Source organism: Polypterus senegalus, chromosome 1 (genome assembly GCF_016835505.1).
Source record: "Polypterus senegalus isolate Bchr_013 chromosome 1, ASM1683550v1, whole genome shotgun sequence".
In the NCBI taxonomy this organism is placed as follows: domain Eukaryota; kingdom Metazoa; phylum Chordata; class Cladistia; order Polypteriformes; family Polypteridae; genus Polypterus; species Polypterus senegalus.
The window spans coordinates 287488625-287513634 of record NC_053154.1 but is presented as its reverse complement, the minus strand read 5'-3'; the positions used below and the strand labels follow the sequence as shown (position 1 = coordinate 287513634).

At 36.5% G+C, this 25010-nt stretch overlaps 1 protein-coding gene across 2 annotated transcripts in view; it reads right to left on the bottom strand.

The window, feature by feature from the left end:
• Positions 1–25010, bottom strand: part of zdhhc6 (zinc finger DHHC-type palmitoyltransferase 6) — a 55490-nt gene that overhangs the window by 5195 nt on the left and 25285 nt on the right. For both annotated transcript variants that reach the window (XM_039776520.1, XM_039776530.1), the window contains exons 3-9: positions 24353–24444; positions 22363–22522; positions 20003–20164; positions 11614–11667; positions 10918–11085; positions 7385–7426; positions 2900–3045 (exon numbers count right to left, since the gene is read on the bottom strand). In XM_039776520.1, coding sequence (XP_039632454.1) covers positions 2900–3045; positions 7385–7426; positions 10918–11085; positions 11614–11667; positions 20003–20164; positions 22363–22522; positions 24353–24444 — 824 coding nt within the window. The remainder of the gene's footprint in view (positions 1–2899; positions 3046–7384; positions 7427–10917; positions 11086–11613; positions 11668–20002; positions 20165–22362; positions 22523–24352; positions 24445–25010) is intronic.

The following is a 25010-nucleotide window of genomic DNA, read 5'->3' as shown; positions in this document are numbered from 1 at the left end:
ATGTGGTACAAGGTGCTCAAAAATCTCTCAAAATGTTTTAGAATGACTTTGGTAAGCTACGAAGCCACACCGCTTGATGGATTGTTGGAGCATTACGGCTACCGTAGTCAGGGGCCTCGCGGAGTAATACCTACTGTACTTCAACATAATATTACGGTGTGTTTATTAGGAGCCCAAAATGGCACCTGTTAAGAGACATGCTTACGAAGCGGATTTCAAACTCAAGGCTATCAGGCACGCAGTAGAACATGGGAATAGAGCAGCTGCGAGAGAATTCAACATTAATGAATCAATAGTGCGGAAGTGGAGGAAGCAAGAAGATGACCTGCACCAAGTAAAAAAGACCAAACAGTTTCCGAGGGAACAAAGCGAGATGGCCACAGTTAGAGGACAAACTTGAACAGTGGGTTATTGAACAGAGAACAGCAGGTAGAAGCGTCTCTACAGTCTCTATTCGACTTAAGGCAACAGCGGTAGCACGTGACATGAAGATCTTTCGAGGAGGTCCTTCTTGGTGCTTCCGTTTTATAAAAAACGTAATCTCTCCATCCGCATAAGAACTACCATCTCGCAGCAACTGCCAAAGGATTACAAAGAAAAGCTGGCCATTTTCCACACTTACTGCAAAAACAAGATCACTGAAAAGAAGATCAGACCAGAACACATCACCAACATGGACGAGGTCCCTCTCACCTTTGACATTCCCGTGAACCGTACTGTCGAGAAAACAGGAACCAGTACAGTATCTATATGCACCACAGGGAACGAAAAGTCATCCTTCACTGTAGTTCTCGGTTGCCAGGCTAATGGCCAGAAACTACCACCCATGGTCATTTTCAAGAGGAAGACATTGCCAAAAGAAACGTTTCCGGCCGGCGTCATCATCAAAGCTAACCCAAAGGGCTGGATGGACGAGGAGAAGATGAGTGAGTGGCTGAGAGAAGTTTACGTCAGGAGACCGGATGGCTTTTTCCACAAATCTCCGTCTCTATTGATCTGCGACTTCATGCGTGCCCATCTCACCGATACTGTCAAAATCCAAGTGAAGCAAACTAATTCGGAGCTTGCCATCATTACGGGTGGATTCACCAAAGAACTCCATCCAGATATCGGTGTCAACAGGTCGTTCAAAGTTAAATTGCGAGCTGCATGGGAGCATTGGATGACGGAAGGCGAACACACATTCACCAAGACAGGAAGGCAACGCCTGGTGAGTTACGCCACTATCGGCCAATGGATCGTGGATGCCTGGGCTAAGGTATCAGTCTCAAGTATCGTCCAAGCTTTCACGAAGGGCGGAATCATCACTAAACAGCTAAGTAACAGCAATGAGACTGACTCGGATAATGACGAGAGAGATCCGGGCATGCTTGATGCTGAAATTGCCCAACTGTTTACCTCAGACACTGAGGATGAAGAATTTGATGGATTTGTGGAAGAGGAATGAACTGAAAAAGTGGGTGTATTGTTTTGCATTTTATGTTACAACTGAACACTGCTGAGAGTTATTGTGAATGAGTTGAATAAAGTTTGACTTATTTGACTGTTTTGTTTCGCTGAATGCGCTTTATAATCCGATGCGCCTTATGTATGAAAGTAGACCCATTCATATATATTGCGCTTTATAATCTGGTGCACCTTATGGTCCAAAAAATACTGTAATATGAAGAACTCAAAATTTCTTCGCCTACCAAGTAATGCACTCAAGGAAGGTATGACATGATATTTTCGCCATTAAAGAAGAACTTAAGTTCACAATCACTTATAAAAATTGGAAAGTCTCTCTTTATGTAACACATGTGCTACAAACAGAATAACATAATATAAATGTGTACAAATCTTTCTAAAATCTACCCAAGGATGGATTCCACCAGCAACAGGTACTGCTGGGGTCCAGTCTCACTTGGTCAAATGTTTTGTCTTGGCAGCCAATTCAAGCTCTATTTACTATACTAGCAGTGGCCTAAGGTATTCTGATACACTCTCACTCTTTTAGTGGTCTGTCTGGAATGCCTTTGGAGATACACCCTTCTGAATGATTACTCTCAGGTAACCAACTTTGCTGCACTTCTGCCTCATAGCACAACTTCTTTATTATCATACTTTGTAAGACTGCTAACAAACACAAATGGAAAATGGTACTGGGTGAAGTATGCTAAAAGCAACGACCATTATTTACGGACGGTAGGAAACGTTTTAAGACTGTGTTAGGTTTGCAGCATATTCAACTGCCATTAAATACTTTGTATGGTTAGAACACCATAAATTTGGTGGACATGGATTTACTGTACATATTTTAATGATGTTGTCACTTTATTATATAGTTAAGCTAAACAAAAACAATAACTATCAGAGCTAAAGATCTTAGTTGTGAAACCAACTGTGCTATGGCACAGTGTTGTATATTTCAGTCGGGGCCACATCTACAAAGAAATATAATTTGACAGTGTATTTCACTGAAGAGCAGAATTCTCATTCTCACTTGTTGAAAGTTATTTAATTCACTTACTCTTTTCATCTCGCTTGTGTATTTCTTTGATTTCTGACTATTTTCATCAAACTGTTGTGTCTTTAAAAATAACTGGCTAAGATGAAAGATGAGAAAAAAGCGGTGCTTTTAGGGTTTTGATGTTTTAGAACTTTGTATTTTACTAGTGTTGTTCAGCAGGTTGACGAATGAAATGCCAAATCAAGCAACTACAGGCAGACATGTGATATTTTCATTACTTGTTTTCCATTTGTAAGATGGCAAAATTGAAATACAGTACACATGGTGAGCAATTCAACATTAATAAAACTGCCAATCAGCCAGTCCCTTATTAACTGTTAAACTCTGCAAATTACTACTAAAGAATCCTTAATGGAATATTGGATATTTAAAAAAAAAAAACCAACTTACTTTAGACCCCTTGTAGCAAATATTGTCTCTCCTTTGCGTAATTTGATTCTAGGTTCTTCAGTGCAAGGTGTTGTAAAGAATGTTTTCAAGCCTTTATTTAATGGACAGTAGGCACCATTGTAGTCTTCTATTACTCTGTACTGGATCTGCAGCAGAAAAAAACATAAAAATACAAATGAAATTAAAAAAAAAAGTGATTACTGCATTACCAGTAGTAGAGGCTGTTCTTTGTTTTAGTAAAGTTTTATTTTAATGATCCAAAATGCAGGAATACTCCATGTTGGTGATAAATAGTATCTAGGCTTTAAATATGTGTTGTGACAGAAAAAAAAGCAATAGTTGACAGTTGACAGTTAACAGTATAACGAGATGTCAACAGTATTCTTTTATTCTAAAGCTTATTAAAGCTTACAAAAATTAAGCATTTTAATACATTAAAAAAATACCAAGCCTACTCTAGCATTTGAAAGTGAAGGGTACAGGTGTTCAAAATGAAAATAAAAGCCTTAAAATATAAAAAAATACAGTGCCCACCACAGTGTTTGGGAAAACACACATTTTTCTTTAATTTACCCTTTAAAATTACAAGTCAAACAATTCACAGATGATTAAAGTGCATGTTACAGACTTTAATTTATGGGTATTTGCATAAGTTTCAGTCACACCATGTAAAAATCTTAGCAGTTTGTATTCATGGTCACCCCTTTTTTTCAGGGCACCATAATGTTTGGGACAATTGGCTCAACAGGCGTTTGTGATTATGCAGGTGTGTTTCATTGCTTCATTAGTGCAGGCATAAGATACCTAGGCTTGCTTCTACCATTTTGAATTTGTAGTTGCCCTTGTTCAATATAAGGGCAAGACATATGCCAAGGAAAGTCAAAGAAGCCATTATGAGGCTGGAAAACAAGAATAAAACCATTAGAGACAATCAGTAAAACCTTAGGATTGGTGAGCTCAGTAATTGCAAAGGAACCAGTAGGCCAGGGAAGAACTTCACTGCTGATGACAGAAGAATCCTCAGTATGGTAAACAAAAACAGAAACAGAGAGTAGACACTGCAAGAATCAACCCATGTGTTGGCCATAAGAACAGATGGCCAGATTAAAGTTTGCAAAAAAGTATATAAAAGGTCTTGTGGACAGACAAGACAAAGATGAACCTGTATCAGAGTGATAGCAGGAGCAAAGTGTGGAGATGAAATGAACTGAGATCAAAAGCATACCTCTTTCTCTGTTAAACATGGCAGTGGCCGTGTTATGGTTTGGGCATGCATGGCTGCCACAGGTACTGGCATGCTTCTCTTCATTCATGATGTAACTGCTGACGACAGTTACACAATGAATTCTGAAGTGCACAGAAATACCTTATGTGCTCATGTTCAAGTAAATGCCTCCATACTCTTTGGACTGTGCTTCATCCTTCAAGAAGATAATGATCCCAAACATTATCCCAAACATACTGTGTGACGGATGAACCTGCATCCCAGCTGGTATGGACACTGCTCCCTTACCTGGCTAGGAGGCATTGATAATGGAAGGTCAGGGAGAGAAAAATAATATGAGTGACACCTGGGATGGACTCGGGAACCATGAAGGTCAGCACACTGGTTTACTACCTGCTATGGGCAGAGTGTCCCTCCATACACTGGTTGGCAGGATCCCATCTGGCAAGCCCCAGTATGGATGCCCGCAGAACAGCATGGGTGTTGTGGTCCAATTGGCCTACCCTGTAAGGTTCTGTGGGGGAAGCCAGGGGGAGCTCTAAGACAGTAATGATACAAAGACTATGTTGGTCCTGCCTGACCTGTAAGTAATTGTCAGGAGCATATATTAAGCACCAAAAGTACTCCTGGGTCCAGCGTTAAGAGAGTATCACATGAGTAGGAAGGACAAAGAAGGCCTGGGAAGAGTGGAGGTGAAGAAAAAGAAAAGGGAGAAAAAAGAAGAGAAAGAGATATGCTATATATTGTGAAAAAATAAGCCTGTATGAAGGTATTGTTTAAATTAAAAGGACTTTAGTTGAACTAGGACCATTGTCATGTAGTTGTGTTTGAGGCTAAATGGCACACCCTATGGGCCACAATTGCTAAGGCAACACATTAGTTTTTCAAAGCTACAAAATGGAAAATTCCTGAATGTCCAAGACAGTTATCCAATTTAAATCCAATTAAGCCTGCCTTCCATATGCCGAAGAGAAAACTTAAGGGGACAAGCCCCTGAAAGAAGCAGAACCTGAAGATGGATGCATTTGTGGCCTGGCAGAGCATCACCAGAGAAAATACTCAGCATCTGGTGAGGTCTGTTAATTACAGACTTCAAGCAGTCACTGCATGCAAGGGATATACAACAAAGTACTAAATATGACTGCTTTAATATAAAGTACCTTTTAATGTCATGTCCTAAAGACATGCCCTGAAATAGGGGGACCATGAATAAAATGTGTTGTCATTTCTATATGTATGGAAATGTATGCTAATACACTTAAAGTCTGGAAATGTGCAATTTAATCACATTTGAATAGTCTGATTTGTAATTTTAAACTTGCGCAGACAGCTAGATCAAACATTATGGAGGGCACTGGTACATCGATTTTTCAAGCCAAAAGTGTTATTAAGTATTGATCTGCATCAAGATTACATACATATTGCAAAAAAAATTATCAATGTCATTTTAGGAAGGAAAAAAAACAGAAAGCAAAGCATTTTTGCAAGATTCTGCCATATGTGCATTTCCACCGCGGCAAGCACTCATCCCCAGGGGCACAGTTTTCTCCAAAGTATACCACAAAAAAATGTCTCCAAGTGCTGTTACTGACATTATTAAAGTTGATAACCATCATGTGATTTTCTGTTTCCGTTTTGTAAGCAACCAGACAATAACGACTGAAAAAATGTTCCAAAAATAAGTTGTTAACCACAGGAAAAGGGGATGGATGTAACTTACTTCACAGCACATGAAGGACTAAATGGTTTTTGTAACCAACAAGTACTATTGATTCATTTTCAGTAATCTCTTATTAATTCTGGCTTCTGTCTTAAAACTGTGCATACTTTCAAAGATACATTTATTTTAATTCACTGTTCTAAAAAATTTAAGTAGTACTGATAAAATACCTGACATCCACTGTCTCATTTTGGAAAGAGTTTTTTTTTTTTTTTGTTTAGCATAGAACCAACTCATACTACTTTACAGTCAAGATTAGTAGTAATTGATAAGCCCCAAGCAATTAGGGTGGGATGTAGCACTGCTGCAAGCAAATATATCAATGTTTCAGTTTTATTATTATATTATTGTACTGTGTATTGTATAATTGTATTATTCAAAAAACTATTAAAAATATACAGTGCAGTCAAATTTGCTGCCAACAATTTCACAAAAAATCCTTAATATGAGGGAATTTCAGTTCAATAATTCACTATATATATATTAGATTGAGTTCAGTGTACATAACATTTACAATATTTTAGTAACATGCACACAAAAAAGGTGTTGGAGCTCTTTCTGCCTTTTACAGATCTGCAGCATGTGCCAGTTACACATTAATTCTCTCCAAGCAAGTGTGTGGATGTAAACACTTCATCATCAGAATACTTTTGAGCTGACTTTTCTTAATTGACTGTCAATATTCTGTTTACAGCACGCCTACCTCTACTAGGGCCATAAAGACAATATAGCAGTCCCAGTAAAATTTCTGAAAAAACTGCTTGCAAACTGCACAGATATATATAGCAGAACCTATGTTTCAGTGCAAAGCACCTGCACAAATGTTTAGTTAACACTGGAGTAGAGGAACGCTGGTCCATAATACAGCACTGCTAACACAATAATAATCTCTATGGAACAACTGTGAGAATGACCTCATTATGAATCTCAGTGTCTGAAGTATGCAAAAAATGGTTAGATAAGATTGGGACACTTTTTGACTGATGAAACTTAATTTCTTTGCATCATTAAAAAAAAACTGGAAAATACCTGGTGAAGCATATCAAGAAAAGAATATTGTACTAGCTTTTAAGGATGATTTAGATCTGTTATGTACTAAGGTTGTACAGAACACATTTTACCAAAACTGGCTTTCACATCAGTATATTCAGTATAAAACATATGACAAGTAGTATAATCACATCTAGAACCTCCTCATTCCGTGCAAATGCATAAGTTGCTCCATGTACGCAAGAGGTGGAAAAAGGAATCTGAATAATAATATATTTTCAAATACAAGTGGAGTTCTGCATGTTTTCTAAATATGCCTATGAAGACAAATCATGGAAGTGTAATAAAATGAGCAGATATTTAAAGTGTGAAATGCAAAGGAGTACAAAAATAGAAGAATGTCAGCAAACTGTATATAATATGTAAATGATCTCAAAATAAAAGATACATAGGTTGTGCAGATTATACTAACCCCCAAGCCTATAAGCTTTGACAGTTTCAATACCTCTACTGCCCTCTGCTGTTCATACATGTTAAAAAGTGAACTTACACTTCTGACTCTCTTGTCTGCTTTCTGCTTCAGCTGTTCTATCTGTAAGATAAAAACAGAATATTAAGGAAACACTGCAAATAATTAAAACATTTACAGATGAGGGAAAGAAACTGGACAACAAAAATAAATTGTACATGAAGGTTCACTAAATGAACTATAGTATAAGAGCAATATAAAATAAAGATGCAAAATAGATTCACATGCAATTTCTGCCTAAATGTCATGCTGAAGGTATCAATTTATATGGTAATAAATACAAATGTATAAAAAATAAAATACCATGAAACTTACCTTACAAATAAACACAGCTATATAGAATTTTTAAACAAATCTGCTTAAAATATCCATCCATTATCCAACCCACTATATCCTAACTATAGGGTCACGGGGTCTGCTAGAGCCAATCCAAGCCAACACAGGGCACAAGGCAGGAAACAAACCCTTGGCAGGGCATCAGCCCACACTAGGGACAATTTAGGATCGCCAATGCACCTAACCTGCATGTCTTTGGACTGTGGGAGGAAACTGGAGCACCCGGAAGAAACCCACGCAGACACGGGGAGAGCATGCAAACATCACGCAGGGAGGACCTGGGAAGCGAACCTGGGTATCCTAACTGCGCGGCAGCAGCGCTACCCACTGCACCACCGTGCCGCCCCTGCTTAAAATAGTTATAGAAAAAACCTGTAAAAAACTGTTATTAATAAAACTTTATTAACCTAATGACAAAAATTCAAATGCATACAGCAGCAGAAACATAAACAAGGCAGGCGGGCGGGCAGGCGGGCGGGGCAGGTAGGTAGGTAGGTAGGTAGGTAGGTAGGTAGGTAGGTAGGTAGATAGATAGATAGATAGATAGATAGATAGATAGATAGATAGATAGATAGATAGATAGATAGATAGATAGATAGATAGATAGATAGATAGATAAAACAAGTACATCGGGAACCACTGAACTTCCTGATAGCAGTGGGCAGAAAAGACCCCCAGATTAATAATACAACTATACAACATGGGTTCCAGGTTTAGGTTTTGAGTCAGAATTAAACCTGGCATGTTCAAATACTTCTGCTAACCTGGAAAGGGAGGATAATGAGAAATTCTGCATTTTTGTTTTTTATCTCAAAATATATAACCAGAATCAGTGGTGCAAGCTTCTCTGGCCTCAAAATATTTTTTTCAGTTATATTTCTACGTAGAATCTGTAAATGTCAAGATATCTATGAAATCAGGTACGTCCAGAGAATTTGCAAGGGGCAGTAGCCAATTTCAGGTTAACAAGACACACATGGTGTTGGGGAGAAGTCATAATGAAATTTTAAAATTCACTGTGGGTTTGCCGCTTTGATTCTACACAGCTAGAATTTCAGTGCAAGATTGCATGTATTTCACTTGTTATTTAAAACCCCACATTGTTTAACATAATAAAGATAAAATCATACGACTCTGTCAAGGCAAAAATTATTATTAATACTTATCCCATTATGGAATTAGTTCAGAAATAAAAATACATGAATTTTGCATGCTTCGAGCCTGACAATGACACCAATCAGGTGTGATTTGTAATTGTTTTAACTTGCTTCACACAATGAAATGAATGAGTTACAAAATGATCAAAAAATGTATCACTTTTTAAGGCGATGCTAAACCAAGTCCTGATAAGAGGATAAATGTGAAGCCTTTGTTCTTTTGAATGTAATAGACAATCTAAACATTCATGTCACTCAGCTCATAATGCTCTGAAGCATGAGGCACAATATTCTGATGACATAATGATTACAGATTTTGATTTTAATACATTTGCAGATCTTTCTGAAAATATATTTTCACTTTGTCATTATGTGTTATCGAGTGAAGATTAATGGGCATAAATGGCAAATTTATTCATTTAAAATTAAATCTACAACACAATAAAATGTGCAGAAAGTGAAGGGATCTAAATACTTTCTGAAACCTCATTTTAATGCTAGCACAATTTTCCTAAACAGTACTCAATTTGCAGCCAAGTCCATATACCATTGGCTGTTCCACCTTCACCATGGTCTCAAATCTCATATGAGCAGTTAAATACTTTGAGATTGTTAATGTGGAATGTGGAGGTTTCTTTTCTATAGACATAATGGCCACCTTAGCAATTTAAAGTGGAATTTTGCATTTGACATATCCAAAAAAAATTGTGTAATATCTCTTGAGGAATATTCAGGTCCATTCTAGTAAACCTGAACACAGGACTCATGTTAATATTACTTAAAAGTGGCTTCCAGCTTACTATAATGCCATGGATCCTAGATGTATTTTTAATGGACTCATGAAGATAGGCTTCAGCAGATCTACAGATGCTGTTCTATAGAACAAAGTGGCATTGTCCACTTTTTCTTTGGTATGGCACATGAGGCTCCAGCTTCAGATGCAGTTTTTCAAGGAAAATGTGTCATGAAATCCCCACACTCAACAGACGTTCAGCTTCTCAGTTACTATTAAATGGCATTCAGTTGACTGTCTTCTGCCTCTCCTTACAAGAGCATATATAACTAATGCCTACAGAATACAAGGCAACTAAAATAACTAACTAATAACTAACTTTTGACCAATGGTAGCCTGCTATTAAATAGTAAAAAACCTTGTGCTCAGACAAGGTGTTTGCTGTAGATAGTGTAAAAATAGGATTCCATAAAGCAATTTACCAATCAGATTTAGATTTGACAGTCCTTTGCTCCAATTACACCTTGCTGCAATCTCCGTCATTTACCACTTGAGCACCAACTCCTAGTGGAAGTACTATCTTTATCAGTAAAAAAAAAACAGTACTATTCAGAAACGTTAATCATCTACACTCCAGGTCTTCTTCTCTGTAACTGAAAGTCACACTGAACTAATGGTCCCACCCATTTCTACAAACTCCAATTGTAAAGCACATAGTCCGGAGATAGTGGGTACCCACATACTGAACTATCGTATAGCACAAAGCAGAAGAAAGACTATGCCCAATCAGGATACCTAGTTTCAGAGGCAATGCTGTGCACAGACACAAGTCCAACTGCATACAGCTAGTACTTTTAAATTGCCCACAAAAGCAGTGCCTCCATGTCTAATGTCCAATAATTATTTGTACTGTCAAAGTCTTACCTTTCTAAATTTGTCCTAATGGCACCCACTGGACTTTGCCCTGTCTACAGCTTCTACATGGTGGGCCACTACAGTGGCATAATGAAATTACAATCATATCTGTAAACGTGTTTACTTAATTATTCACCGTTTCATAATTACTAATCTGTACCATTATTTGACTGGTCCAACAATATCATCGATACCCAAACAAAGTCAAATATATACAGTATATAAAGTTTGCAAAGTTTTCTAGCAATGCATTATGCCCAAATAAATCCATAGATTCCTGAAAAATTCTGAAGACAGTCTCATTGAAATACTATCTCTAATAAGTATATAAATAAAGGTTGCACATAATTTAAACATAAAAGATAAGTTCACATTTTAACCCTCACCTACAGATCTAAAGATGATATACTGACCGTTAAGGTATGCTGATGACACTTATCACGTACAGGCCAGTGAATTCCATCGCCCTCAGGAGTTCCAGACCAGCTGAATACCTGCTTAAAATTCTCCCATTTACTATTCATGTCATATGGGAAAATAAATTCTTCACCAGTTTGGTAATATTGTATTCTGTCTTTGGCCTGTAAATAAAGTTTTATTAAGAAAAAAAACTATTTAAAACAAATTTTAAAACAACTATAGAAAATGTGTCAATAATATTTCCTACTGCACAAATACAGTGGTGGGAAAAAGGTTTACAGTTGTATGTTATTTATTTATTATCATTGTATTATTTGTCTTATTTGTCAACTTCTTCGTCTTAGTATTATTATTAAGTAGACTATAATAATGTGTAAATAAAGAAGACCAGCAGCTTGTGCACTTAAAAGATTGTTATCTAAGTGCACTGTGCTATTGTACGTTCTTTTCAGTTAATAAATTTAGTAAAGCTATTGCAATAATCATAACCTGCATGTCTTTTTCCATACGAACAACTGTAAACCTACTTTTGCCCACTCCTGTATTTTGGCATCACTAGCAACTTCACAATTTCACAGTAAGCAACTATTTTTCTTTGAGGAGTGAGTCTGGTTTCTTAAATATCATGATTGAATAACTGATGTTTGTGAAGAAATTTGAACATGGCAAACTATACTAATTGTATTTACCTTTTCCTCTATCCAAGCTTCTATTGAAGTTTTATTCCTTAAAATCACTTTCATCTGCAAAAAGAACCACAGTTATGAAAAAGTAGGACTTAAAAATTAATACATTTCTCCAATTGCACAAATTCAGTTAATCAACCCTAATACTTTTGACTGCCTCTTATTTGCTTTTCAGGAAACCTAACAATAAGTATGATTTTTATACCTTCACACTAAGCATAAAAGTAGCTAAAGTCACCAATTTAATGAAGGGGTTTATAATAGCTAATTAAATGTAATCACCATCCATTTGTGATGGAAGGGTGTTTGAGACAACCTATTTTTTAACAGAAGAGTCCTAATTACATTACTTTTACCACTGCCAGTAGGACTCCTTACAGCACAGATCAAAATATGCCTCTAAAACCACAATCTTCTGTCGCCTAAAGAGACACCTAAAGTCAAAACAGATGACGTGATATGGTTTTCTGCAGGCTGCCATGGATCAAGCAGATATGGAAAGAGGCTGTGATCTGCCAGGCACTATATCCGAGAAAGCAGCCTAAGTTGCGCACTCCACATCCAGCAGTGGTCAGGCACCCAGGGGGATGGGATAGCAGACTGCTTGCCCATGCTGGATTAACACATTTGCAAAACAAAGGCACTATCAGTGTGCAATTAACGCAGTGATGAGGAGGTGCAAGTAAAATTAAGGTGGCCCAGCATTACAAATATTTTTGCAGAATTCAGAAATTCTTGTGTTAGCAGGGTTACTCAGAGGTGGACTCATCACCGACCATACCAATTTAAGTGGTAATAGGTATTCATGTAGCAGGTATGATGTGGAGGAAATGGTCATTTGAAGAAGGTGGTAGTGGTGGTGGAGGTGGAAGGAGGGATAAACCTATTTCAAAAATGGTTCAGGGTGTTAATCTTGTCCACATTCCTTTCTTACAACTTTACCCTGAATTCCCTAAGTTTAGTAATTATGTCTAGTCCATTCCAAACATACTTCATGTTATTCTGAGGGAGTTAGTTTTTCTGTTTAAGCTCTGTAAGCTTCTGTTCGTTCACTCATCTTTTTCTTCAGCACTCACTGCATGGCCTATACAGCCTTGAAAGATTTGAAAGCTATCTTTTTCTTATTCAGGAGACTTCTTACCACCTTAGTAATAAAATTGCTAAGACGCCTCAAATGCATATTTGCCCAATGATACATTCTAAAAAAAGATGTGGTTAGAAATACAACTAGAAAAAAAAAACCTTTATGCTAGGTGTTAACAATGCAGCAAGGAGGCATGGTGCTCAGAGGCAAGGAGCTCCTTACATGCAGTTCAATCAAAGCACTTTGCATTACATAATAACTTAAATCAGTTTTCGTCACAAAGTAACAAAGCACTACCAGGTTTTTCTTTATTACTTTCAATGTTATAAAATTTGCAGAATATATAGTATGTAATGAATTGTTTAAACTGTAACTATGTTGGAAAATTATTTGTATTTGCGATATGTGTTATCCACTTTTCTGAATATGGGTTCCAGTGTGAAAACACATGCCCAATATTTATTCTAAGCTTATTTTTTACTTCAGAATGTTTAACAATTATAAACACTTTCAATGCTGCAGAATTTTAAGAGGATAATGGATATCATTATTTCATGAAGCCTACCTAATGGGATTCTGCTGAAGTGACTTGGTTTATCCTGTGCCTTTGAAAGAGGGAGGGAATTGGATGAACTGCTGGTGGAGTGTAACAACAGATGGCATGAGCTGGCTTTCGGAGGGTTCCAGATAACCAATGGTGCCAACACAGGACTACAGACCTACTGGAATTACTGGATACTAGTGTTGAACAAAGGCAATCAGTTTTTTTTATTAATTTTCAATTCAGACTCTCCAACAGTATGTCAATAGTGGACCAGAAGATTTCAGAACAATGAACTTATTAGTAATAGCAAAAACACTGATTTTTATATTGCTGTTTATTGGGAATTGAGAACTTTATCCTGCACCTGATCCTAGTATAACTAGAAAGAGTTTGGGCATATTTTCCTTGGCCAAATCTGTTATGTCCATGGCATATGTTTTAACCCCTAAACCTATTTTTAGTAACTTAATGTACTTATACATACACTTCTTAATAAATACTAGCTCTGTTAATATAGTGCACTCCATAATATTTGGGGAAAAAGACATTTTTTCTTGATTTTCCCCACCACAGTAAAATTGCAAATTATAGACATCAATTTAAGGGCATTTGCATACATTGCAGTTGCACCATGTAGATATTACAGCACTTTCATACACAGTCTACCCAATTAAAGGGCATAATAATGTTTGGGACAACTGGAGTGTTTGTGATTACTCAGGTAGGTATATTAAAGCAGCTATCATCAGCTCCTGCTTCTTTCAGGGGCTTATCCCCATGCCTTTTCTCTTCAGCATATGGAAGGTATGCTCAATTGGATTTAGCCTGGATGAATGACTTGTCTAGTCAAAAATTTAAATTTTTTTAGCTTTAAAAAATTCCTGTGTTGCCTTAGTAGTATGTTTGGGAACATTATCTTGTTGCAGGATGGAGCACTGTTCAATGAGTTAGGAAGGAAATACTGGAACTCGAGCAGATAAGATGTTTCTATATACCGTATTTACTCGTGTACCGCACGCCGTCATGTAAGACATGCACCCCAATTTTTACAAAGAAAATCGCGAAAATCGTTTTTTCCCATGTACGATGCGCGTTGTGGTTGTATAGGAAGCGTTTAGAGAAAGATCGCAAGAGAGAGAGAGAGCACGAGTGTGCGAGCAATCGAGCGTGAGTGCGCGAGGAAGAGAGAGCGCAAGTAAGAGAGAGAAAGCGCGAGCGAGAGAGTAAGCCCAAGCAGTTTCCTCGTGTATGACGCGCACCTGATTTTCTAATGCTAATTTTTGGGAAAAAATGTGCACGTGGTACTGGAGTAAACATAGTACTTCAGAATTCATTGTACCACTGTCGTCAGAACTTACATCATCAAAGAAGATAAGTGTGCCAATACCTGTGCCTGGCATACATGCCCATGCAGTAAAATCCTCACTACCATGTTTAACAGATTAGGTGGTATGATTTGGATTTTGGGCGGTTCCTTTTTCGATTCCACACTTTGCCCTTGCCATTACAGATACAGGCTCATCTTTGCATTGTCTGTCCACAAGAGCTTTTTCCAGAATTGTGCAGGGTTTTTTAAGTACTTTTTAACAAACGTGAAATGTGGCTTCCGTACTTCTGTTCATGAAGTCTTCTACGAACAGTAATCTCAGACACATGTACGTATCTGACTCCTGAACAGTGTTTCTGATCTGCTGGACAGGGTTTGGAGCTTTTTCCATACCATAGTGAGGACTCTTCTATCATCCGTAGTGGAGGTTTTCCTTGGCTTACAAATCCCTTTTGCGATTACTTATCTGACCATTGTGTTCTTTCTTCTTAATGATATTTCAGACAGTTGATTTAGGTAATCGTAAGGTTTTACTGATTATCTGTAATGGTTTTATTCTTTGTTTTTCAGGCTTATAATGATTTCTTTGGCTTTCATTGGCACAGCCCTCTTGTCCACATGTTGAACAAAGGCAACCACAGGCTTCAAAGGATAGAAGCAAGCTGAGGTATCTTATACCGGCACTAATGAAACAATGAAAAACACCTGCATAATCACAAACAGCTGAGATGCCAATTGCCTCAGGCATTATGGTGTTCTGACATGGGTGGCCGTGTATAAAAAGTGTTACAATTTTTACATGGTGTGACCGAAATGTGTGCAAATACACAATTTTTCCCTTGCGTGAATTTTTCCACTGCTCATAATAAGTTAAGATAATTTTGTTTGATTGCCTGAGAACAGATTGGATGACCAGAAAATAAAGTGACAGAAAAATGTAAAAATCTATCTAAAGGTAATTTGTGTAAAACAATATTAATAGACATCTTCCAGCTTTATTTATCCAACAGAACTAATATTGTTAAAATGTATATCCTTCCATTGCTCTCAATTATTTTAATTTCTATATACTCTTTACTTTTTCATTTTTTTGTAATCTCATTCATCTAGAATGCAAAAACACCACTATATTGATAGTATAAAGATGACTTTGCAAAGATCTAAAGCATAGAGTAGCAATGAATTGCATTACTTCTAATTTTTCTACTGAGTTACGAACATTTGTACTTTGAGACTATCAAAGAAAAAAAAAGATTTTTTTAGACAATTTTTTACAATTTAGGATTTATAATTTACTTAAATATTTTAATACAGAAATCACTGTCAACTTAAAAAAAGCACATACACAAAACGAGGTTGTTCTGATTTTACAAACTGAAACTGAAAATACAACTGCATCCTTCTACAAACTCATTTTGCAAAATGAAAATACAAAAATACAACTGTATCCTTCTAGAAATTCAAAAACCTCCGATAGCCCTCGGCAATCCATGATAGACAACCTGCTTGTTCTTCTCCCCATAGAAGCCTAGCCACCATTGCAGCATAAGAAGGAGTGATAAAAAGCGTGTTGTTTTCTTCCTCTGGTCCCGGGAAAGGCATGCTCTGCTCCAAACATAATTATGCTATCTAACAAGATACATAGTGTATGCTGAAGCAATGCAAATAATACACAGGAGCTGTTGTCTGGGGACAGGGCTTAACTTTGCCTCGTGATTTCCCACACCAGTTCCATTCGGCTGTTTCTGTTTTAACACTACAATCCCTGAAGCCTATGAAAATATTTGTAATCCTGGGCCACCTTAACACTAGAATTACCAGAGCCTACGAAAAAACTCGTAATTCCGTCCCACCTTAAACTGCTTCTTAAATCCCTTCACACCTCTCCGCCAGCGCCCTTTGTCTTCTAAATGTGCTGATAAAGAGAAGCCGGCTATTCCATCCCCCCACCAATTTAGAACGTGCATGAACTTCTCTCAGCTCATGCCTTGATTGAGTATCTGGGAGTGAAGTGGAGTTTTAGAGTGAAATAATAGATCGTTGTTTGGAACACACGCATTTCATGTCTGTTCCGTTTCTACAGTAATCTGTGTCAACACATTGTTAAAACAGAAACTTTTTTATATTCTAGTAGTAGATGACAAAATGTAGGCATAAACTATATAATGTATGAAGCCTGAAGTCCAAATAGCAAAGAAACATTTTCACAAGAATAACACAATTGCACTTTTATTCAAACATATAACTGCAGAAAGAAAAAGCCGCCTTAACATGCGACATTGACACCAGTTTACTATAACTGACTCCGTGGTTCAATAGATACAGCCCCGCTTGGAATCAAGGGGTCACGGGTTCGATCATGAGCCCCTCCCTTTTGAGAAGTAAACAGCTCTTAGTCTTACTGTTTTAGAATAAAACATACATTTGATTTCAGTCTGTAACAGCGGTGCAATTTATGATCTTGTAAAGGTTAGCTTTTTTTTTTATTCACTTTTCATTCTCTCAGTCGCGTTCAGAATCAATCCATACAACCCCATCTGACACGGCTGTTTTCACTAAAGACGCGCTATAGCTCTGCAGTGTACCACGATGCATACTAACGCCCCGGTTCTGACACACAGACGCTGCTGGCGAAGCTGCCTTCTTCGTATCTCACCGTCACTTGCTTTTCTTTTTATTCAGTTTTATTGAGTGTTCCTGCTGTATGCTTTTTCTTTTGCACCCCAGGACATGCAGAAGAAAGAATGGTAAAGACCAACTTCGGCGCTATATGCAATCATCAGACACTCCCCATCTGCCCGTGTCGTTCAAACACAGGAACATATATTGGTGTAAAAGTATAACAAAAGTGCACTTTTATTCAAGTGCACTTTTTCCATCGCCTTTTCCTGTAAGAAGCAATGTACACACTTCTCTCTATGCTGTGGTTTCTATTACACACCTGAAAGAAAGAGACAATACATATGAACATATCCAGCATACAGCAACATGCGGGGACTGGCAGGAACACTCAATAAAACTGAATAAAAAGAAAATCAAGTGACGGTGAGATACGAAGAAGACAGCTTCGCCAGCGTCTGTGTGTCAGAACCGGTGGGGGCGTTAGTATGCATCGTGGTACAGCACAGAGCTATAGCGTCTGTATTCTGTTTCTTTTGTACTCCAGGGCACGCAGAGGAGAGAATAGTAAAGAGCAGTAAGTTCGGGCTATATGCAATCATCAGACACTCCCCATCTGCCCGTTGTTTTGTTATACTTTTCAATACTTTTATACTGCTCAAACGGGCATGCTCAAAAAATACACGTGTAATGCCACGAAAAGTGCACGCAGACACTTCATTTCGCAAACAAAACAAGTGCACTTTTATTCAAAACTACCTGTATAACCGAAGAAAAAGAAAGCAAGTTACAGTAGGCGATTGATACGACATCTTGCATGGTGCAATGCTAAGAAGTGCAGATTTTCATTCCGTGCTATATAAAATCATCACATTCAAATATTAACAGTTCCCACACACCCAAGGACCGTCCTTCCTACATTTACGACACGTGTACTTGTTGCCGTGTACACACCTCTCTGTGCTATGGTTTCTATTACACTGAATGAGCACCTGACACTGTACTTTCTTCCCTGGGGGAAGGTCCCGCATCAGAGAATTTCCAGTTCCTGCATAAATTCACACCCGATCTGACGCTGTTCGTTTTCAAATAATATTGCATTAGTGCGATTATATTTTCACATATATTGTCTTTCTTTCAGGTGTGTAATAGAAACCACAGCATAGAGAGAAGTGTGTACACTGCTTCTTACAGGAAAAGGCGATGGAAAAAGTGCACTTGAATAAAAGTGCACTTTTGTTATACTTTTACACCAATATATGTTCCTGTGTTTGAACGACACGGGCAGATGGGGAGTGTCTGATGATTGCATATAGCAGCGAAGTTGGTCTTTACCATTCTTTCTTCTGCATGTCCTGGGTGCAAAAGAAAAAGCATACAGCAGGAACACTCAATAAAACTGAATAAAAAGAAAAGCAAGTGACGGTGAGATACGAAGAAGGCAGCTTCGCCAGCGTTTGTGTGTCAGAACCGGGGCGTTAGTATGCATCGTGGTACACTGCAGAGCTATAGCGCGTCTTTAGTGAAAACAGCCGTGTCAGATGGGGTTGTATGGATTGATTCTGAACGCGACTGAGAGAGTGAAAAGTGAATAAAAAAAAAGCTAACCTTTACAAAGATCATAAATTGCACCGGCTGTTACAGACTGAAATCAAATGTATGTTTTATTCTAAAACAGTAAGACTAAGAACAGTTTACTTCTCAAAAGGGAGGGGCAGGATCGAACCGTGACCTTGATTCCCAAGCGGGGCTGTATCTATTGAACCACGGAGTCAGTTATAGTAAACTGGTGTCAATGTCGCATGTTAAGGCGGCTTTTTCTTTCTGCAGTTATATGTTTGAATAAAAGTGCAATTGTGTTATTCTTGTGAAAATGTTTCTTTGCTATTTGGACTTCAGGCTTCATACATTATATAGTTTATGCCTACATTTTGTCATCTACTACTAGAATATAAAAACGTTTCTGTTTTAACAATGTGTTGACACAGATTACTGTAGAAACGGAACAGACATGAAATGCGTGTGTTCCAAACAACGATCTATTATTTCACTCTAAAACTCCACTTCACTCCCAGATACTCAATCAAGGCATGAGCTGAGAGAAGTTCGTGCACGTTCTAAATTGGTGGGGGATGGAATAGCCGGCTGCTCCGAGCTTCTCTTTATCAGCACATTTAGAGAACAAAGGACGCTGGCGGAGAGGTGTGAAGGGATTTAAGAAGCAGTTTAAGGTGGGACGGAATTACGAGTTTTTTCGTAGGCTCTGGTAATTCTAGTGTTAAATTTCCTCACACCTCCTCATCAGTGTCTTTGTTTTGCAAATGTGTCAGGCAGCCTGCTCATTCATCCCTCTACTGAGGCAGCAGAAGTCACTTTATCTGAGAGATAGGGGTCTGAATTGTAAGGGGTAAATAATATATTGTTATTTGGAATGTCAGGAAAGACACATCGCTTGGCTGATGCAGAGGTTAGGAATATTGGCTCATAATCAAAAAGTTGCGGGTTCGATCCAGGTTCTTCCTCACATTTACCGCAGAAGGAAAAAAAAACAATTACAAGAAACACAGACGGTGTCATAGTGGCACTCAAAAATTTTGGATTTTTGAATTTTGGATGAGGGATACTCATCATGTATTTGGAGTATTGTAATAATTGAATTTTTGTCTGAACTGTGCTATACTTATTGTAATATATCCAATAAGCTCAAAATAAGTATTTTTAAGTATATAGTACTTTCTTAAAAAAAATAACATCTACAGGACTTCCAGAGCCACACACTTACAACCTACTGAATCTTTTGTTTACCAATAAAATGTACCTGAATGAAAAACAGCATTCCAACTGCTATAGTAGTGCCCAATGCCAAACCTAAGGCAAATAGTGTTGCAGCAAAAGCAGAAAGTCCAAAAGGAATAATTGGTCGTTGATCTTTCTTCAAAGCACTCATATCAATCTTCACAGAACTCCAACCAAAAGATACCTGTAAGGTAACACACATAATTACAGACAATACTGAAAATGGCTTACATTGACATGACCAGCTGTAAAGACAAACCAAATGCATCTATGAAAAACACTTTTTTTTCCCCCCCAACAGATTTTTATGTTCTATACTGTATAGTATATGCCTTTATCTTCAAACTGAAACACATTTCAAAATAAAATCTTGTCAGAATTATATGATGGAGTAAAGCTGCAAACAGAATTATGGTAAATATACTTTAAAGCAGAAATTTTCACTAACCAGGTGATCCTACAGTTCCTAGGACAATAACTAGATACAGGTTCAAAAATGTGAATATTTAAAACACGCTGACATGGATTTTGGCGCCTGTAGTGATTTTTTACAAATCTAACATGTTCTGAACCACAAAAAAAATAAAACTGGAAATGTTTTAATAAGTTTGTGAGCTTGTGTCTTCCAAAAATATTAGTGTAAAAATGTATTATTAATTTTAGGTAATAATCCAGGAACTAGGAACTTCTACTGTATATGTAAAGCTGCATGTTAGTTTATTGATTAAAATTAACTTATTGAATAATTATTATATATGGTATGCCTTCCTTTATTTCATAAAGCATAACTTAAGGCTTGGAATTTGTAAAGGTACATGATGATTCATTTTTATTCTTTTACTTTAATCCATTACTTTAATTATTTCATTCATTATCCCAGATAGCTTATAAGTACACAGGAAAATCAGAAACTATGCCAGGAGCATTCAATGCACTGCAGGAACTATCGCTAACCAATATGACATTGCACCTCTGAGTCTTAACCACTAACATATAAAAACCAATACTTTAAATTCACCAGTCATTCCATGTACATCTTGAAGATGTAAAAGGAAACTGGTTTAACGGAAACTCCCATATTCTGAAGAATAAAGTGATTTTAGCAGGTATTAAAAAGATTTTGGCAAAGAAAATATAGTTGTATCAGTCTCTTAAATGAAGCACATTCACAAGCAGATCAGTGCCTCCTGACATAGCAACAGCTTACCCAATAGCTTAAGCTATCAATTATTTGTACAATGGAGAGAACATAGGTTATTGATCTCTCAAATGGTAGAGCAGTGACTGAACCTGCTTTGCTGATGAGTGGTCAAATTTAGCCATATCTTTAAAAGTAAATGGGAATGAAAAAGTAAAGCTTTCTCACTTCAACTAATTGCACTTACAACTTAAAAAATGCAAAGCTTATCAGCATGTGTAAGATACAAAAAAAAAAAAAGTAATTGTTAGCAATCACAAGAACTCTAGATTCAAGATTCTAATGTAAGGCAGAACATTTAAATTTCCCATGTATTTTATAGATAGATAGATAGATACTTTATTCATAAAATACTGTATATTAAGGTGCAAGTAACTTGAAAATCCTTTTGTAGTATGAATCTTTGATTTGAACTAACAGGTATGATTTTTCTCTACAACTAAAAAAACATACATGGATGTCAAACATAAAACCAACACTAAATATAAAAAAAGATTTGAAGCTATAAATCCACTTTTAAAAATTCTAGATATTTCTGTTTATTTAGTTTAACATTCTATGTAGCCCATGAAAACAATAACCTCCTAGAATATAAATGAAAAGAGAAAAAGAAAAGAAAGACACAATCTTGAGTGTCCATCAATGAGTCCTGATCTGAATCACATTGAAAACCTATGGTAAAAATCTTAAAACAGAAAATAGAACAACCACACCTCATTAACGCTTGATCTACAGTTGAAAACAGGGGAATTATTTGATTCTAAAACAAAAACAAGCATGCTCAATGGATGTTTATAATCTTTGAGCTTTTTATCATCTACAAATAAACGATAATCCTTACATTTTTTCTTTTTTAAAGTGGTCCAGATATTGAACAAAATTGATAAGGTGATTGATATTTTTTCTCCTTTACATATTTTAAGATATGACTGCCAATAAATGAACACATAGTAAATAAACACCAATACAAACAGAATGTTCCCACATCTGCAATACAATTATCAAATAATGTTCCTGGAAAGATAAAACCATGCAAAATGCAACTTCATTAGTGACATGACAAAACAACATGGCTTTCTGAGAAACACTATGAATCTGGAACCCTTCCACCAATTATGTATATAAAAAGCAGAGAAATAATGAACCATTTTCACAACATGGAATTTGACATGGTAAACTCTTACCTTGTCATAGAGCTGTGAATACATAGTCATAATAAATACAATGGAAGCATGGATGCAACCAAGTGGAGCCAGTAAAAGGAAGTATGTAAAATAGGCATGATTCTGGTGTCCACAACAGTTATTAATCCATGGACAGTGATGATCCATTTTCATCACACACCTGGAAAGAAAAACATCACGCATTAATCATGCACTAAGGAAATTAATAGCTTTCTTAGCTCTAAAGTTGTCTTAATTACCAGGGATATATCAGCCAGTTAAAAGCTGTAAAAGGCTAAACAGATTGTTACCGTTATTTTTTTTTTTATATACAAATATTGCGGGTGTTTTTCTCAATTTATTTTTTACATTTTTTACAAACTATACGCAATAAAAGATGGTTTCCAAATGTGGTGGATTGTGACAAACTAAGCATGAAAGTTACATATTAATCAATATATATACACAATAATAGTGTGGAAGCTGTTCATTAAAGATAGGCTATGCCTATGTAGAAATGCTTTTCATCATTTCATTCGATCTCTTCCAAATACAGGTCAAATTCCGTTATAACGAATATCTTCATAACGAAATTTTCATTACAACGAAGTATTTTTATGGTCCCGACTGTTTCCCATTATGACGCGAATATATAGAAATCTCGTTATTACGAAGTACATTCAGCAGATATTTTCATTATAACAAAGTGCCCAAAAAGACCTTGAAATGCCTGAATGAATCATCCAGAGAGCAGCTAGTTCTGTGGCCACAGCTCAGTTGTGCACAATGACTCCCAAACAGAAACATTGTCATTTTTTTTTCTTTCTTCGAACTTTCCTCGTACTGTTTTTTTTCTTTTTTTTGCCCTTTTTGTTTTCTGCGGTTGCAAAAATAATTGTTGGCTCCTTACAATTACAACTTCCATTTCAAAGACTGGTAGCAAGAAAGTAGAAGTTTATGACTCATATACTGTTGGATTAAAAAAAAGTTTGGATAAAAAAGTAATGTTAGGTCTATTCACATAAAACATGAAATAACCTATTGATGCTGTCATGTCTGTCGGCATAAAACAACTTAGTTCTCAGTGGATATATTTCATTGAAATTTAGTACACTTATTATTCAAGGAATTTTGTCAGTAAAGTTTAATTTTCATTGAGGTATCTTAAATAGAGACTGCTGCATTATTTATGAAATTTAAAAGAACTCACATTTAAAATGCACAAGCAAACGTTTCAAAATATTCTTTCTTAAAAAAGAAAAAGCATTATGTGCAACCTCAATTACTGATTAATTTACTCTTTTGAAGATGGGCTATTTAAACATTACTTTGTCCTCTTTCGACAGCTGCTGCTGATGGCAAAACAAATCCCAAAAGAAGTTACTGAAATGCCCAGCAGAACCATGCATGTGGCTAGGAACACACCATTACCTCAGCTGCCTACACATTCGTGGGTTAACTTAAAACAGATTTTCACTCTCAATTCCATACTTCTCTAAAAAACTGAATGTTTCAAGAAATATAAACCAGAATCAGCTATAGACCCTCTAAATCCAACATCTCATGATAATGTATCAAATAATGCAATTTTCACTTCAACTGAGCTGGAATATTGGGTCTAATTATATAACAATGTAAACTGTAATAAAAACATTTTATGCTATCTAGCAATATGTTTAATTACATTTTTTGATTATCAGTAGTTTTTAAATATAAATCATTATTAATAAAATGCTAGCCAAAAATGCGACAGATCTTTAAGTAAATAAACAAAAATGTAAAATTCTGCAATTTTCAAAACAACAGTTCCCAAATGCACCCTATTGTTACATCATGGATACATTTTCTAACTTGTTGCTCCTCATTACTACTGACAGAGAAACTTAGGACTAACTATACTATAAATGACTATTTCTTGTAAGTATAACCCAAAACTATTTTTTTATTTTAAAGTTCACAGCTTGTTTAGCACAGACTCTAATGTACTACAGACAAAAAGCATATAAATTACCTGTTGCACTTCCGACAGTGATGTGATCTTGGAGCTTTATATCCTTGGCACACTCTGCAAAACTGCAAATACATAGTATCTTGAATGTTGTCCTAAAAGATATATAAAAAAATTTATAATTAAATGGACAACACATCTGTAGAGACTCTAGAATCACAAAATCTGTATGATTTCATGAAAGGTAGTGAACTTGAGAATGTAAAAGTAGGGCGCCCTGGTGAGACTGGAAACCCCATTGGCCTATTTCAAACAAACTTTGTATCTTGAACAACTAGGGACTTTTATTCCTCAGGCGTTTGTTTTCTCATCCTCCATTTGCAACTGGCAATAGCTATTGTGCATTGTAGGAAAAACAGGGAATTTTCTTTAGCAGTATTTCACTTACTCTGCATAATTCTTTTTTGTTTTTAAATATTATTACTTGTTGAGTATCCCTAACCTGAAATGCCTGGAAACAGAAGTACTTGCATATACATAATGAGATATCTTAGGGACACACTTGATCAAGTAATGAAATACAGCTTGTTATCACTTCTCGGGAAACTGGCCAATAAGTCAGAAACATCACAGCCAACCTTCACTCCATCATACTCGCTGTGCTGGAAACCATTAACCAACGAAACAGCACATTCATTTTTCATATGGTGAAGGTGTACAT